Genomic DNA, 18,702 nt, shown 5'->3' on the forward strand with positions numbered 1-18,702 from the left:
ACACACACACACACACACACACACACACACACACACACACACACACACACACACACACACACACACACACACACACACACATGTCACAAATTCAGTGTGTGACATGTTCCCTTATTACAACAAGCACACACACCTTGACTTCCAATCCTGTTAACAGAAATGCTCATTGGAGCACCAAATGTGTATTAATCTTCCATAAATTTGCTGTGCGTTTTAGAAAAGGTGAGGACGATGATTTAGTTTTTTTTTTATTGAGATATAAAATAAGGCCAGCCACAAAACCTGTTATTTCAGTTTAATTATTCTTTAGTTTTATACTTGTGTGTTTTATCTTTATATAAGACCAATAATAAAAACAAACTAAAAAGAAAAAGATGTAAGCTCTCTAAAAGCAAAAAACTTCAGTTTTAGAGATTTTTTTTCTTTATGTGGACAGCTGTCTGTAACATGCTATTGGGACAGATGGAGAAACTTGTGAGGTGCTTTCAGATGATGTTTCTTGTGCCTAAACATAATTACTTTGTGTGAGTAAGGGCAGGGGTGGGCAATTACCAATTTACCAATGGGCCAAAACGGGCTATTGTTCAGAGCCTCGTGAATAAGATGAATATAGTTCAGTTTATAAAGAGATAATCTTAATTTTATCTCTTTATAAACTGCTAGTGGTCAGAGTAGATGATTTAATTATTGTTTTTCTTATTTAATTAACCAGGAAAAGTAAGACAACAAAGATTAAAGTTCCTTTTATGTTCGCGAAGGACAGCAGTCCAAAATTAGTAGCACATACACACATACACATCCAAATCCATGCACCAGTTAGATTCAAAATCCAAAATTTTAGGACAGCCCAACCCTAGGTTTGAGTCATATCATCAATTCTCCGTGCCTGACTCTGTGCAGCACGTATCATAACAGCAATTCTTCTACAAATAAAGAAGTTACTAAACTACACACAAGGCTAACACCGAAGTTGTGTGCTTGTTAGTTTTTATTTGCAATATTTGCTTAATTAATTACTTACTTAAAGCACCGACATCAGTCTTTCCCTCCTGAAGTGGCCCATAGTTCTGAGAGGGTTTTCTGAGAGACATATCAGGCATCTAGTGTGAACACAGGAAAAGCTCTGATAAAATCCAGCAATCCAATAGATAAGATGGGAGTTTTCATCATGGAGCTGTAGCCAAGAAGTCTACAGCAACTGTGTGATGCTATCATGGACCAAAATGTCTGAGGAATTTTTCCAGCTCCTTGTTTAATTCTTTCCACGAAAAATTCATATAGTCCTGAAGACCAAACTACCAATCTGTACCTAATGAAATTGTCAGAGACTTATATAGCACTCCTAGAGGGAAAAGAAACTGGGAAATAAAAATGGTCACCATAGCGCCACTATCAACAGCACCTAAATAATTCCAGGTTCTTCTTTTTCAAGTGTTGGACACAAAACAAATTTACCTCATCAAATAATCTTCTACTACCAAGAGTAGAAAAACAGTTCTTTTCAAACCTTTCAATTAAAAATGTGCATTATCTCTGTAACAGACTACAGAGGAAGTTCTTCTCAAAACGCCAACCATTTAACTACCACATTTGTTTTGGTTCAGCTTGCTTCCACATGGGGGAGACATGCTCCTCCCATCTTCAACACCCCCTTTTTTTCTACTGTGTAAGGAAAGGAAAAAAAATGTAGAAATACATAAATATTTCCTCATTTTGGGAAGTCTTCCAAAAATCCAGAGCTCTGTTTTGGAGAAAACAGAAAAACACAAGCGAGACAGACAGACATCCAGAGGGGAGGAGGTGAGACAACCGAGTGAAGAGCTAATTCAAAGATAGAAATGGGACTGAAGCAAAGGAAGAGCACAGAGAAAACACATCTCTTCACCTCAGCTGTTTATCATCTCTCCTGCGTTATGGACCGATCATCTGAGACAGCATTCTGAGGGCCAAACAAGGGCAAAAAAGGAGGAGGGAGAAAAGCAGTAAAACTTGGCTGAAGTGAGGAAACAGCAATTGTGTGGGTGAGCAGAGGCGAAGAGACAGAGACGAAAGGTGGGGGAGTGGTGGAGTGAGGCGCCCCATTCCTTTACACAAAGTGAGAGGGGAAACTGGGGAAAAGAAGAAGAAGAAGACAAGGAGTGATTAAGAGAAGGGGAAGGAGGGAGAAGAGTCAGCCGGACATGGGGCTTTATGCTGTTCTCCTCATCTGTCTCTCCCAGGCTGAGCTAGGCAGAGTCTGGGCTCAAGAGCATGAAGGTAAGCCCCCTTTCTTTAACGTCAACACCCAATACAGATCTACAAACAACAGCACCATTACGACTACCTTTTTGCACAACAGACTGTCAAGTGCCACACAAAACAGCTTCTAAAAATCTCAGTTAAAGTTAATAGCACACACACACACCTGAATTTGTTGTCACTAACTATGGAAGGCTTAAAATGCTTTTTGGCACTTTTTATGGCATGTCTATGGATACGTGCATGCGTGAAGTTAACTGGTCTCGTGGTAGTTCTCACTGTCAGTCACAGGAAGCACATAAAAGATGGTGTGCGAGTCTGGATTTTTATTTTCTCTCTCTTTTCATGATGCTATTCCAAAACTTATTAAACTGTATTTCCAGTTTGGAGGGGGGAAAATAAATGTCTGGGGTTCATTTGCTTTAATAATACTGATCCTGTGAATGAGAATTTTGGATTTTAACAAATAAATATTTGAGGGTTTAAGATTCATTTCCAAAGTAAAAGATGAAAGTCAGTCAGTGAGAACAGCATCTGAGCTAGGATTTCTTAAATTTGGAAAGTTTAATCTCAGACTGTGTCTCATCACCTGCTCTGTGCATTTCCTGTATATGGATCCTCTGCCATCCTATCTGTAGGTGTGTGTTGGTGCGTGTGTGCATGTATGTATTTTTGTTCTCCTTGGAGATATATTATTTTTAGCCAGCCCCCGTTCTTCCGCTGTTCCTCCTCCTCCTCCGACAATCAGCAGTGCTCTAGTTTCTCTGGCCTCTCCTGTGGTCCCAGTTCCTCTGATCAGGGGCCTAGCTCTGCAGAGGACAACCAGACATACAGAGAGACAGATCTCCTCAAATATACGGTCACATGAAGTCCAGTATAATGTCCAGGCTCATCTTTCCTATTAACACTCCAAAACCAGTGATCCAGATCAATTTATTAGAGTCTCCCTCGTAAAGATGGATTCATATTTGGGCCCTGTAAACTCAGACGTTTTTAGTTTAGTGTTCTGTTTCAACAGAAAGTAGAACAGCTCTATACTAAAAAGGAAGTGCTGGAAGCTTGGTAATTAAATGACTACACGCTCAATGACTTATCCAAAGGAACGCCTGACTGCAGATGATGCCAAATCTCTTTTATAGAGCAGATAATAATACAGCAGAGTTAGGTAAAAAGACTACATGGCTGTCCCAACTTTCTCAAAGGTCAGGACCATCAAGACTGTTTACACATCTGCAAATTTCAGCGTAAATTTCACAGAAGTTAAACACCACATAAAAGATATGTGTGGATTTTATGAATGCTGATATATCCATGTACGTGTTGCTTTTATAAGCAGGATATCATCATATTATATCAAATCTGTCTGAAAAATACCAGGAAAATACCTGTGCTAATGAGTTTGTGCAAAAGCAGGCAACACTGTAACTATGAGTCTATAAAGATGCTAGTTGCTAACGTGCAGTAACAGTGCTAACAGTATTTAGCAGTCAGTATCCTTAGCATGTTAGCATGCTAACTTTTGCCATTTAATCTTAAATACAAACAACATGTGGCCCAGGTATCTGGGCTAAAAGCACTAGATGAGAAGCCCAAGTTTATTCACTAATCATCTTCATGTTAGCTGAACCAAATTTCCACAACAACCAATCCAACTAGAACCTAATGGAAGAAGCACAGTATAGGTTTCTGGCACAACCACCTACGTTCAAGGTGGAGAGGAAAAGGTCTGACTTTATGGTCTTGATGGCTTTGATGATGCTGATAAAGGTCAAAAGCTAAAACACGTCAGTCAAACAATAATGCAGTGTCAGAGCTTAAAAGTCTTAAGGTAACAGGGAGTTTTTTGCTTAAAAATGCCTTTGCTGCAAGACCTCTGTTGGTCAACAAATGACAGCAACCTATGTTTCGTATGCACAGTCGTGCACTTCTAAAGTTGTGCGATAACCCCCTTGGCTTGAAATCTAAACTATAATCACAAGGATCTTTAATGACAAAGTAGCTTTAATTTATATGTATGTACAAGTAACCACTATAAGGGACTGGATCTGTGTTACCTCTATAGTTTCCATTTGTAGTCCAAGTTCATAATGACCAATCATGTTTGAGCAGATTCTGGTACAGGCAAACAATCTGCACGAAGAGCCAAACAGACATTAGCCAAAGGGTAGTTTTTTTAAACCTGACGATTTTTTAGCTTTTTCTTAGCTGAAAAAGCTTTTCTGCATAACAAACAATGAATAGAAGACGGAGGACAAAGTCTTGGCCTGGACATCGCCTGAACACTCCGGAAACCTCCAAAAATTGGCAATGGACTCCAGAAGCGAGGGTTACCAGATGTCCCACTTTATATGGGAATGCACAGCATATTTGTCCCTTGTTCCGCCGTTCCACATACTGAGATGATGTCTCGCATTTTGATTGGAACTAGTTTACAAAAGTGAACACATGTGGGTCTCACAAGAAACACATGGTTCAAAAAGAGATTCGCTGACCTACTGCAACCCAAAGATCAGTAGGCGGGAGAAGAGCAGCTGAAATAATATTTAAAGTTTTTAACAGTATTTACAACAGAAAAAGGGAATGCACAGATATATAAAGACTATAAATATACATTGTGGCTTTCATTTATATTAATAATAAGTTGTGGAAAATTGCTTTCAAATACAAAACAGCATTTTCCAATAGATGGTCATTGCTAAATCATTAATTTAAACTTTTGTGTATTTATTAAGTTAGACGTTAAAACGTGAGACTACCTCTTAGCCCCATGTGGTTAACATTTGCCTCATGTAGATGGATTTGCACTATTAAGAGTTTTTTAAACAATGTGGCATCTATACAAGACTATTTTGATTTTAATCTGATCGGCTGCACTTATCATTTCAAGGGGCAGAACATTATTTTCCTCTGAAGTCATTTCTTGGTTGCTACTGCACATTTCTTACTAAGGTAATCTCAGATTTATGACTATAAATATTAAAGCACTAAATAAACAGTTAACTACAACTGGCCAAGCACATCTGCAAACTCAAATCATATGTCATCTGGACTGAAAATGAAAGATCTGTTCAAAAACATAAACAACTGACCCTTGTCAATTTGTGCACATTAATCTAAACACCACATTTTTCTATTTATTTTCAGGTCTTTATCATTCCAGCTGCTAGTGTTTGCGATTGTGTGTTATGGTTACTGCTGTTCTGAGGATAAGGTGCCAAATAGGTCCTCCCACGCTACTAGCTCCAGGCTGGTTTTAACACAGATCACCCTTTTAAAATCCAAAATAATAAAACCACTGCACTGAACTATACTGAGTCGACAAGCGATGACCTCGTCTTGTGATTATTGTTCCCTAATCCCTGTCCTGACAAAGCACGTAATACTGTGTCTCATTTCCACCACTAGAAAAGAGTGATAGGGTCAAGACTTCGATTGTATCTTGAGATTTAATCTGCTCTCGTGTGCTGTGTTTGGACAGTGCACAATAGTTCACTCTCTTCAGTGTGTCTGTCTCTGGAGCAAAGATGTTGGCCTTTTGTTCTCTGTTGATGGGCCTGCAGATAATTCTCTTTCCCCTTCATTGACCAAGTGCATGCCCTCGATGTATTCCCGCCTGTACTCAAACTTCAAAGTGTTGCACATTTACCCAGGAAAATATTGTTTTCAGAAGAAATGTATTTTTCGCCCATGGACTTGATCCATCTGAGCAGACTGAAAGGCCATTTAGCTTTTGTCTCAGTTTAGGAACGTGGCTCTGGTTTTTGTAGAGCCTTCAAAAAATACTTTCATACAGAAGAAAATATACCCTGTTGTGTTTCTTAGATATCTGTCTTTGACAACAGATAATGAGGTAAATTATAAGGATAAATAAAAGGTTTGTGTGTTTATATTGTTATTATATTACAGCTTTGCATTTTCATACTTATAAAGGAAAAAAATAGAGCAAAAAATGAGAGAAATGGAAATAGGAGTGTGTAACATGGTACTGGCATGAATGAATACAATCCATGTATCAACAGAGCAATGTATATGGTTCATCAGGCTGTGTCCTAGTTTGACAACACCCACTAGATTTGTGGCGGTTGCTGCAATGCAGACACATGTGAAGGTACAGTGGACACCGCTGCCATGCAGGTGCCATCTCCTCAAAATAGCAAGCATTTGTTAAGGGATTTAATGTTTCTTAATCAAGTCAACAGACTTGGCACAGAAATAAGGATTTTCTGCTGTTGGATATGTGAGGTTGGCTAAAAAAAGCAGAAAATCTGACATCCTGCAGATGCATAGATGTAAATTCAAAGGACTGTCAGAATGTGTTTCATGCCTTTGATTTTATTTAGCAGCAACATCAGAGGGCATTTTTGCAGTGAAGCCACTGACTATTCACCCGTACATCTGTCACACATCATATCTGTCGCGTCAACAATTAGACCATTCATCAGCATAGGTTTTTTTTTTTTTTTTGCACCAGTTTGCACATTCCCAGTGCAGGGTCCACACGCACATGTGTCTGCCAGACATGATGCTACTGAGGCCTGTCTTAAGTCCAGGTCCTTATGCAAAGCCCAGCACACTTTTGATGTTGAAGTTCATCCAGCCCCACATGCAGACAGTTAGATAAGGTTAACGATGTTTCAGGAAAGAAAATGTGAACACTTGGAAGATCTGTAAAGCAAATCTCAAAGTGACCTATTGTAAGGGTGGCAGGAAAAATCTAAGTATAGTCATGGTCTATTAGACTGTAGCCTAAACTGCGCTAACTTGTGTGCAGCCCCTGAACTCCCCTTTTCAGTTTTCCTACTCCTCAAAGCTCCTCCTCATTGTTTAACTCTGCTGTTTGAAGCCTCCTCCGCTGTTTAGTGATGATGATGATAAGTGCCAATCTGACCCAGTTAGAAGCTTTTTGTTCTGCAGCAGTGAAATTAGCTTCCACCGCACCATAATCAAACAAGATTCCTCATTAGCACAATCTCCCCCGAGTGTGTAATAACCTCTCTTTTTCACTTGTCCTATTTTGTCCCTTAAGACTTTTTAATTTAATATCATTCTTACTTTAGAAAAATTAACATTTTATATATATTTATTTTATGCACTCTCTGTTTGTGTGGTATCAGGTATAACTTTGTGGAGTGCATGTTTTTTGAATCAGCAAAACAATCAAAATACAGGCAGTTAATGTTGGGCTTTAAAACCGGACAGGAACCTTTTGATGTTGAAGCCACAACTTTCTAATTTTCTTTTTTTTATATATATAAAACTAAGTTTAACTATATTAGGTGCACAAAAACTATAAGGTCATAGCCACCGTGACACGTTGGCTTGTGAAGTCCCATTATCAAGCCTCAACCTGAGTTGTACGCCAAGGTGCTAGATAATCCTTCTTTCTGACAAATTTTATTTTATTTTATTTTATTCAGTATGACACAAAATGAGCGACTGAGCCCATAAACTCATCAGCAAAGTGTTTACAGAGGCCTGGGACGAGGGCCACTTTCTCTTCTTTTTGCAACCACATGTATTTCCCCCTGGTGATCGTTAAAAAGAATGCAGTTTTAAGATACATTATAACCCAGGAACTACATCCATCTTTTTCAGTCTTTATGAGTAGGTGTGAGTTAGTCATAAATATTCATTGTAGTTTTTGTATTAATATAGTCTACATGTCTATATAAAAGATGGAAAGCAATGTCAACGCAGAAGTGCCTTAAAGCAGCTCCCCTCTCCCCCACCAGAGATTGACTCCACTGGTCACAACACGAAGTCTGATTGTATAGATGACTGTGAAAAAAGTACTAGTAAAACTACTAATAGTTAATTTACCGCCTGTGTTAAGAAACTGGAAGGTTACAAAGCTATGCCTATGCAGCAGCGATTTGCTTTCCTGCCAATCTCACTTTCAAGCACGTTAGCAAGTCCAGCCTTTGATCTTAGGTCATCTTAGGATCACAGTCAAAGTTTTCAGTTCATACCAGAGCTGCAGGATGGGGTCATGGTTGGGGGTTTGTGCAGTTCTTCAACAACAAACGGTGAAAAACATTTTTTACAGGCCTATTTTTTTGTACACAGGCCTTTCATGTTAGATGAGACAGGGGAGGAATACAAACTACTGCTAAACTTATAATCTGGCATTAACATTTTAATCAGAACAAACTGTCAATCCAATAAAACAGCTCCAGACTGAAGGGAGGGGGGGTTATCCACATAATTTTGGCCATAACTTCGAGACGGGGTTCATCTTTCTCACACTGAAGGGAATGTTCATAACATGCTGTTAATTAATAGCTCAGTTCAGTGAACTAACAGCTCAGAACCAGACAGCAAAGGGAATTTAATCCCTCTGTTTCAGAGGGAATAATGAGCTCTTAACCCTGTTGAACTATCAGTGAGTTCTGCTGATTTTGCAACTGCCAACTAAAAATGTGGACAGTGAGTCATAGATCGGTTGAAAAAAACATAAACAGCCATCTATGATCTGTTAAGCAGATGTCACGAAAGCCCACACAAATGTAGGTGGTCAGTAGAGATGTGAGTGCTCTAAAAAGATGCACACACAGACAAACCCCCACAATCCTTTTGTACATACACAGGGATTATTTGAACAAAGAACAATGTTGGCACCACATGATTAAAAAGGAATCATGCCCCTATTTCTGCATGACAGATGTATAGAAAATCTACGGTGTTGTTTGTGCTGATCTTATTTCTGTCTCTGTGTGAGTTATTGCTCCGTGACCTCTAAACATGGATTTAATTTTCTTTAGATATGTATGCCTGTTAATGATCCAGATTATGGTAACCAATAAAGAACAGATGTGACCACAGAGTTTAAAGTCAAAGTCATTATAATGTCTATAAAAACTACATTTTACAAGACAGTTTTCACACATTTTGAGAGATAATTACATTATCTTGTTTTTCCTCAAAGTAATTGTGATTTAGTAAGCAAGTCTGTGGCTTTTTGTTTGTTGAACTCTTATGTCTCAAATTGATGGTTAACAACAGGTGAGAGATTATGTGGTGAGAGTATTTATTCATGGATTAAATCCACAAGAAGTACATCATCGTGAATGAATCTGCATGTATGTGTGTGCTGCTGCTTGTGTTGTTCTAGATGCATGGAGTGGAACTGCTTTGGAAGATCCGTCCAGTTTTCACAGAACCAGGAGAGACCAGCAGACCCCACACAAACACAGGGAAGCCCGCAGCTCACAGGCTGAAGGAGGAGGAGGAGTTGATATCAGTCCCCTGCCTGACAACATGACTCGCATAGTGGTGAGATGCAATGACTGATTCATGGCTAAGACCTTAGATTACAATAGTGACAGTAGGAAAATCAACTATTTTAATATGGCCTAAATTCTGTTCATAGAAATGACGCTCCCATTGCTCTTTTACTTACAACACATACAGTAAATATCAAGTTTAATGTAAGCTCTAAAATAATGACATCATGCCTATGCTTGAAGCTAAAGCTACACAGCGTATAGCTGTTCCTTAAGCTTTCAATCTCTCTAATGGCCAGCAGGGGGCATCTGCTCTGGTTGTGGTCCAGCTGTATAGATGGCCATGAGAAAGTGAGCTTTATATCAGTCGATTTCATACCAAAGTAAACACTTTCCTAATGTCTTTACTGTCTTAATTGTTTATCTTATTCTTATTGTATTCCAGTGTTCTCTAACTTTGCACTGTCCACTTTCTGCTGTAACAAAACAAATTTCCCCCGTCTGGGACTAATAAAGGTTATCTTATCTTATCTTTTCTTAGATGGCCAACTCTTTTTCAATTGAGAATAATGTTCATTTAGAAAATTATGGTCCTATTTAGAATAAAACAGATGTTTTTGTGTTGGCAAACCTTTTGTAAGACTGCGATGGCCAAAACCGCCAACAGTTTCTTATAGAGCCACTTTCAGCTGTCATAACTCTAAGTTGGTATGAGGTTTTCTGTTGAGCAGATATGCTGTGTTTGGTTTTTTGCAAACATGGCACTGTGCATAATAACCAAACATCTTCAATTTGGTTTTATGTTTCCAACGGGCACTTAGGATTGCAACTGTGCAAACCTTAGCATGCTGTTATGTTCTTTCTAGAGAGAAGAGCAGTCCAAACAACCCATATTATTCAGCCATTTTCTAACTGTACTGTCTTGAACTTTAAAAGTTCTACAGAGGAACTGTCTACAGAGTCAGTTTTGTTGCTAAGTTTGTATGTTGAGACTGCGTCACTGCATATGACTTCAGAATGTGCTGTTTGTATTGTATTATCTAACTCTACTAAAATTATGCTAAAATTAGCCTAAACTGCATAATACTTCCTTATGGAGGGCTCATTTTTGTAGAAAACTGTACAGCCACAGAGCTACAACCAGTAAGAGCATGAGAAAAACTGCCCCAAAAACTGTGACCAGTGAGAATGAGGTCAACACAGCTGTGCAAGTCATTGTCAGCTGAATTACAGAAATGAGAATTCTTATATTTATTGGTTCTGCAAGAAAAAGGGCATTAATAGCTGCCAACTTAAAATGACATTAGCCTGAGGGATAAATATCCCCTACTTATTTTAGGAAAACTAAACCATCCATTACACCAAAGCCAAAGAATCTTTAGTGTCAATCAATATAGTGATGTTTACATGGTTATTATAATCTTTAAACCAAGAAACAAGTTACTTTCACGAACGCTGCAGAATTAACCTAACCATAGGGTGGGGTATCACAGGTTGGTGTGCTGACCCCTAACAACATTTTAACCTTTAATATAGCTCATTGTTATCTGTGTATGACAATATGAAGAGATAAATGTGAGGCAAACTCTAACTGTAAATGGCTTTGGTAATGATATTGTGCTGACAAGTCAAGTAGCTACTGCCAAGCCAGAAAAAATAAAGTTTAGTCAAAGGTAAAGCCTGTAGCACATCACTGTCCTGTGCCATTTTCCAGTCATTATTTTAGAAGTGTGTGTCTGCGTGTGTGTGTTTTTAGTGCATGGGATGAGGTTTTATGAGTGTCTTACCTCCTAGACTCATCTTTCACTTCAATCAGCCTCAGTAAAAATTAGCCCAAATAAATTGTGTTCTACGTTTTTTTCTTCCTCTCCCTACAATTCAAATTGAAAACAGACCACATACTTGTGTTGCCAGCTTACAGTGTTTGTTTAAGCATGGCTGCGCACGAGTATGTGCATGTGTGTGTGACTCACTTGGATTGGATCACAAGTAACCCTGTTATAATGCTGCTGCTGCTGCTTTTTTAGGGGGAGGCCTGATCCCAATTTCCAAAACCCTCCATCTCCTGTCCAATCAGAGTCACTTCAATAAGTCAGTCAGCTGTGAGGGAAAATAAATGATTATTCTCCTCACCTAGAATCCCCCTAGAAAATACAGGCTGGTGTCAGGCAGTGGAGATGGAAGAAAAAAGTGGGTCACTTGCTGTAAGTGGAGCAGCCGGAGCTGCATTTAACTGCTCCACTTTCTGAGCCCATACTAAACCCCAGAACCATTGCTCTCTGTCACCTTCAACTATGCTATACATTAATAATGCCATCAAGACTGGAGATCTGTATGAAGACACAAGTGCTTGTTGTCAAAGCCAATGTGTAAACAGCTCCATCAAGTGGCACTATGTGGGAAGGACTGAAGGGAAAAATCCCTGCATGACTCACTGAGTTTTATCCCAGTTGTTTTTTCAAAATAAGACATTTTTGCTTTTTTCACATTATTTTTGAGCTGATCAACTAAATAGTGGGGTTTTTTTCACTTCACTCTTACACTAACCTAAATATTTTTCACAAAAAAGAGGAAAAAAGGTAAGACTGTACTTTCATCTAATACCAGTAATAATACCTGTAATACCTGTACTACAATATGGTGCAGCGAATAATTATAAGCTTTATTTAACTAAGTAAGCCATTAAGAGCAGAGGAAATAGAGTAGCTTAAAACATATATATCAAAATGTAAACACTGGAAAATCTCAACAAACCAACTCACAAAATGCTGCCTCCTGTTGGTGAAAGTCAAGTTCTGAAGAAGGTAATTTTAAAAAAAGTACCTTGTACAAACACAAATGTAAGAAATCTGTTTAGAACGACAATAAATGTTTTGATTAGCTATTAGAAACTGGTACAATAGGATGCAAAAATCCCCCAAATGTTCATAAAGATGAGTTCTCTTTGATAAGATTTCTTCTCAGAGATATGTAAAAGGGTAAGATGTTCTATTTTTTTCATTTGTTATTATTATATGGAAATGCACGTAGCAATCCTTTAGACTACTAGTTTAAAATGTACATAAAACAAGATTGAAAACTACGCATCTTTATTTTGGAGTGGCTAGAGCTACCCAAAATGTATACATTTTGAATTATCCAGTCCTGTAGTAACTCATTGATTTCAATACAAATCAGTCTATTTCATACAGAGACCTACTCTAAACTACCTCACCATGATTAATGTATTCAGGAAACTTGTCTAATGAGTGACCTCTTTCTCTCAGGAGGACTCCCAGAAGTACTACAGATGGCAGAGTTTTGGTCCAACAGACACACAGACTGCAAGCTTGTGGGTGGATATGGACAACCTGCACAAAAACCAAGTCAGAATTCATGGCATACTGTCCAACGCACATCGACAGGCAGCGGTGAGATGAGCGTTCGCACATTCAAGCACTAATGTCTGATTTACAGACAGATTTAACCACATCTGACATGTCTTCTTATTCACAGAGAGTGGCACTCTCCTTTGATTTCCCCTTCTATGGGCACTACTTGAGACAAATTATTATAGCAACTGGAGGTAGGTCACATGCTTCAGTTTAAAGATGTGCTGTTCGACCATGAGGTAGAGGTGTTTTTAAAATCTTTAACAGTTCACTTCTCTTAATGTTTCTCTTCAGGTTTCATCTACATGGGTGAAATAACTCACAGAATGCTAACCGCCACCCAGTATGTCGCTCCCCTCATGGCCAATTTTGACCCTAGCTTTACTAAAAATTCAACAGTGAGGTACTCGGATAATGGTAGGTAAAGGTTCCTCTATGAAGTCTCTAGAGTTTGGGAGCTCCTGGGTATCTCTGACTGGCCTTTGTATACTGCTTTGCCCAGGAAATTTATTTGTCGTGCAGTGGGACAAAGTGCGGTTAAAGGACCGAGAGGCAGCGGGGCCTTTTACTTTCCAGGCAGCGCTCCACAAAAATGGAACAATTGTTTTCAACTACAAAGATGTAAGTTATGTATTTTTAATCAGATGTAGCAAAAAATATAATTCCACCACTTCAATATTTTGTAAAAAACACAGCTCAGCTTGAATGTCAGGTTTACCAGTGTCAAAACAAACTTCTGTTCTTTTTTGAGATCCCATTGCCAGTGGAGGAAATAAATTCTACTGAGCATCCGCTGAAAGTTGGACTATCTGACGCTTTCATGGGACACCTCCCTACATCACTGCTGTCAGGTCAGTTCCTTTAAAATAAAAAAGAGATGCTTCCTCTACTGTTAATTTAAAGTAATTATTCATATTTTAGTAAATTATTAAGCCAGTTAAGGCAGAGGAGTAAAAGCAGAAACTAAATACTTTCCATTACAAGTAGTTCAATTTGAACAGGAGTTAGTCCCCTCTCAGAAACATGGAGAACAGACTTCATTTTAAGTTTTCACATGAGACTTAATACAGAAGAAAGGCTGACATTCAATTTTTGTCTTGATAGAAGCAAAGCGGCGTACTATCTATGAGTATCATCGTGTTGCCATTGACACCACAAAGATTGTGAGCGGATCAGCTTTTGAGTTCACACCTCTGCCCAGTAAGTTCTGTTTCAAACTAGTTTTTGTTCGACAGCCTAGCCTCATTACTCACCCCGTAACTGCGTAATGATGCGATTCCCGTTCCCCAGCTTGTCTTCAACACACATCCTGTGATCTCTGCCTAACATCCAACTTGACAAGCAGCTGTGGCTGGTGCAACACACTTCAACGGTAAGACAAAGTTCAATTCGTGATGTTATGAGATTCTTGCCTTTTCTCACTTTGCTTTTCATTTCTAGATGTTCTGATGGTATAGACCGACATAGACAAGAGTGGCTGGATTACAACTGCCCTGAAGAGGTGAGACTCATTACCATATTACACAAGAGAGAGATGAGCAGCTTTGTTACTGATTCCTGAGTCATTCTTTTCGGCATTCACTCAGGCTAAAGGCATGTGTGAGGACTACAACACAGTTCTACCTGAAGCAACTATGAGCTCCCTTAATCACTCCTCTCCAGGTCCAACCGTTTCAGTGCTTGAAGAACAGCCTGTTACTAGGGGTGAGTTGGAAAATACAGTGCTGGTATTTCAGCAAAAACTCAGTCCCACAACTGGTGAAGGATTAATGAAGGAATATTTAATTGTTTATTTTTTGGGGGGGATCATGCAAAATGTGACCCTTTGTGAATAGATTAAGGAGAAGCAGAATTACTAGTAGCTCTCTGACTTCTGAGCCTTACAGAATTAAAGCTGAATTTCCATAGAGAGCATAAGCATTCAGGTACCAGCTGCACGACTCAATATAAACAGTAGATAGCCCCTAAATCTGTGTCAGATTTAAACTTGTACATCTTTGCAAACATTTTCAGAATGTAAAAAATAACAATAACAGAAAGCTTACCATAAAACTAGTCTCACTATAAAATTATGACTAATAATTGCTGAACTTATCTATGTATTTATATATGAGATTTTGTGTAGATCTTTTCAAAGACATGTTTATGTAAAATCAAATCTACCTAAGCAAATAGGAGTGCCTTCTGTTGCATTGGCTTGGACACTTTTTATGAATAACTAAATTTTCATTTTTGACAGTAATAATCAGAAGAAACCATTAGAAGTGTGTGAGCAGAAGCTATGATTTCCAAAGCTTGTAATCTAACCAGGGGTAGGCCCCAGGGATCAATCCTAGGACCACAATTTATTCATTCAATATGTTCAAAAATTTTAAGTTCATCTATATGTTTCTACTTATTTATTTGTATAAATTCTGCTAATTAAGAACCCACTGATTTTAAATCTCATGTGTTCTATTATCATAGTTAAATAAAGATTATGTAAGTGTCAAACTCAACTCTAATAAAGTCCAACAGTAAAGTAGTCAAATATTTGTTTTTCCATGTGGACTTTGGGAAGAGACTGATGATTGTTTTTTAATGTTTTTCTGTTGATTTTCTGTGTATACAGATTTTGGGGAGATTTACTGTAAATACAAACAAGTCAACATGAATTTCTTTCTTTTTTTTTTAATTTGAAAACGAAAATCGTCCCCACTTAGTTTTAGGAAGTTGGCCACAGAGTTTTCCAAAGTAAAGTCCATAGTTAGCTACCTAGGCATTTCTATATTTAGAAATGCTTTAACAGGAGCAACAATCTTCCTTCCTTTCAGATATACAGACGAGCCCTCCAAACAACGGGATGACAGAGAACACGGCCATCATCGCAGGCGTTGTGGCTGCTCTAGTTCTGCTTGTAGCTCTCACCTTACTGGCTGTTTACTACATCAACACACATCCCACAGTGGCTCCACCATTCTACCTCATGCAGGTCAGAAAAACAACATCCAGCTCTCATTCCCTCTGCAGTAGGGATGGTCACAGACTTTAATTTTCTTTTAAAATATAGAGGACCTTTTCTTGTCTTAAAATATATGTTTTCCCTTAATTTCACTTTGACCTGGTGGGCTGTAATATACTGCTATGGTCAGATGGTGGTGGTAATGCACATTGAAGTTGTTTTAAGCCACTGTTGAAATACATCATTGATGCTGGTATTAAAAGGAATGTAGATTTAAGGCACTTCTGCATTGGCTTCCCTTTTAAACCTGGAAATTATGTCCATCTTTTATAATGTCTACATAACTACCAGACTTCAGACAGGTGAAACGTGTAAGCATGCATACTCTGTCACTGGGTGACCAGTTTATTTCACAGGTCAATGAAATGACAGATTCACCTGATGAATGAGAAGTGGGTGATGTTCATGTGTCTGCAAAAAGACTTGCAGAAGTCTGTGACAAAACAGCCCTGAACACTGGAAACACTCTCCTGATGATCTTTAAGCTCCAATGGGTCAATGAGCTTGTGGCTTCACAGTAAAACCCACTCTTGACTTGAAAACACTCACCTTTAAAATTCATAAAAGCACTTGCAGTAAAGTTTAGGGGATTTATGGATGTGCAATAGGCATCGCAGTGGCTAATTTCATCTTTTATGCCGTCTATGGTTGAAGCCTGCATCTTCCCATTTGCCTGCTAGGTGGTCTTTACCTACTACTGTTTCTCTGTCTGCAGCGGCGCACCAATAACTACTGGCCCTCTATGAAGTTCCGCAATCAGGGCTGTCACTCCAGTTATGCTGAAGTCGAGCTCGGGGGCCATGAAAAGGAAGGTTTCATTGAAGCTGAGCACTGCTGCTAAGGGTCTAGGACTTGCAGGACTCAATCAGTGGAAGAGAGGACACCATCTTGAGGAAAACCGCGGTACTACAGGAGGATGAATATGGACATTCAGGCTGACCATCAACACAAGATGTCCTTACTCCAACCTTTGAGGCTGGACAGTGTTTACTGTAACTGCTCTTGTAGCTCTTGCCAGCTTTCTCTGTGTCTTTTGCTGTTTGCCATCACACAGGGGATTAGCCATATTATCTAAGGGTTGGAGGGTTTGAGAGGAAGACGGCAGTACAGAAATGATGAGATGCAAATGTCCAAAAGCCAATGATGCAAGGGCCTGTCAGGGAATGAATTAAACTAGCCTTCATACTGCAAATCAATGTACCACTCAACTTTACTCTGTGTTTTTTGTTTTTATCCATTTTATGGAGTCACTTTTGTTTCATGAAACTTCTACGCGAGCAACGATGAGTTCATAAAATGTTATATCTATGTGGACTTCACTACGACAGATATTTAGCTTTATAGCTGATAGTGATTATAAGGACGTATGTTGTTTGGATGAATTTTAGAGACGTGTTATGAGGGTTTTCTTTGAACCTTTCTGTTTAAATGTCTTCTAATAAAAGCTGGTGACGAGTCTGGATTTTGATCTCAAGGTCATAGTCTGGTGAGTGACTAACATCTATTTAGATGGTTTTCAATTTTTATAACTAAATGAATGAGCCTTAAAATATAAGGAAACAGCATTAAAGATGCTATTAGAGAAATACCTTATGTGGGCATTAATACTTCATGTGCATCTAATTTTTAAAAATAAATTTACATTATAGCTTAAGCACTGCTGTGATAACAACTGAAAATGACTGCATGTATGGAATTCATTTTTTATGCAAATTTATTTTACAGCAAATGCATCTGTCTCGCCCTGAGACAGCTGGGATGGATGGAAATGTATCTCCTTCCTTGCTGAAGTCCCATGATAGGTTAAAAATTGCAAAAATGTAAGGTATTTAGGGCTGTGCACAGCATTGCCACAGGATGGCGCCATAACACAACACGAAATTCCACATGACAAGCGCAGCCAAGGTGATCATTTGTTATATTGAGCTTAAAGATCAAGGTGTGTACCGAGCAGAGACAGATATTCCGATAGTTTTGCTAACATACAGGCATATTAACCGCTTGCAACGTCTATAAATACTTGTAAACTTTGCAGATTAATAAGAAAATAGATTTTCCACACAACTAATGGTGACAAAATCAAAAAGTAAAGTAGAAGTACACATTGGGACATGTAATTAATTTAGTGGTAAACCCCTGAATAATTTCTTTTAGATAAGGTGGAATATAGTATTTTAAGACGCGGTGGGAAACATAAAAGCGACAAAAAGACATACGGCTACTCGTAGAGATTATGTTCGTTAAGTAAGGAATAAACTTCATATATCGCTAGGCAATCAGTGAAGTTTTCTATTACATTTATTTATACGAACGCAACGACAAAAAGTCACCAAGGAAAGAAAAGAGGGGGCACCCGGATTTGAACCGGGGACCTCTTGATCTGCAGTCAAATGCTCTACCACTGAGCTATACCCCCGATGTACGAAAGAGGCCAGTTTTGGCTATATGAATATACCACATGTTCAGTACTGACAGGCTGAATGTATTAGATAGTTGTTTCTTGCATTTACTCATAAATCCCAACATATATTATAATACACAGGTTTGTTTAGTCCGAAGCTTTCCGCTAACTTAACAATGTAAACAAAATGGCAGACCTGCTTGTAATCGAGCTTGTTTCCAGCAGAGGGCGTCAAATAAACAAAGTCGAACCGCAGTACAGGATATTATCATGTCCCCACGTAGCAGTTGGAGATATCTATTTATCATTCACGTCATCAATAGCATGGATAATTCTTTGTTTTCTTTACTGGTTAAACTTTTGTGTTAGTGCTGTGTATGGGGTTTTTTTTTTAATAAAAAGTTGTAACCCCGTTGTTGTATAAATGTAGATATTTAGAGTTTACCGCGATAAATTTATGTTTAGAGT

At 38.5% G+C, this 18,702-nt stretch overlaps 1 protein-coding gene and 1 non-coding gene across 2 annotated transcripts; one reads left to right on the forward strand and one right to left on the reverse strand.

Annotated features, from left to right (window-relative positions):
- Positions 1-1,687: 1,687 nt before the first annotated feature.
- On the forward strand, positions 1,688-17,337 carry LOC102292815 (plexin domain-containing protein 1). The gene is made up of 13 exons (XM_005913620.3): positions 1,688-2,256; positions 9,350-9,510; positions 12,728-12,871; positions 12,957-13,026; positions 13,127-13,249; positions 13,335-13,453; positions 13,584-13,683; positions 13,937-14,032; positions 14,123-14,204; positions 14,273-14,333; positions 14,419-14,536; positions 15,646-15,803; positions 16,549-17,337. The coding sequence occupies exons 1-13, from the start codon at positions 2,181-2,183 to the stop codon at positions 16,672-16,674; spliced, it is 1,434 nt and encodes a 477-aa protein (XP_005913682.1). The 5' UTR covers positions 1,688-2,180; the 3' UTR covers positions 16,675-17,337.
- Positions 17,338-18,177: 840 nt separating this feature from the next.
- Positions 18,178-18,249, reverse strand: trnac-gca. Its single transcript has one exon. It is a non-coding gene; the product is annotated as a tRNA-Cys (tRNA).
- Between the last annotated feature and the right edge of the window lie 453 nt (positions 18,250-18,702).

Source organism: Haplochromis burtoni, unplaced genomic scaffold (genome assembly GCF_018398535.1).
Source record: "Haplochromis burtoni strain Fernald_Lab_line unplaced genomic scaffold, NCSU_Asbu1 Contig_6, whole genome shotgun sequence".
NCBI lineage: Eukaryota > Metazoa > Chordata > Actinopteri > Cichliformes > Cichlidae > Haplochromis > Haplochromis burtoni.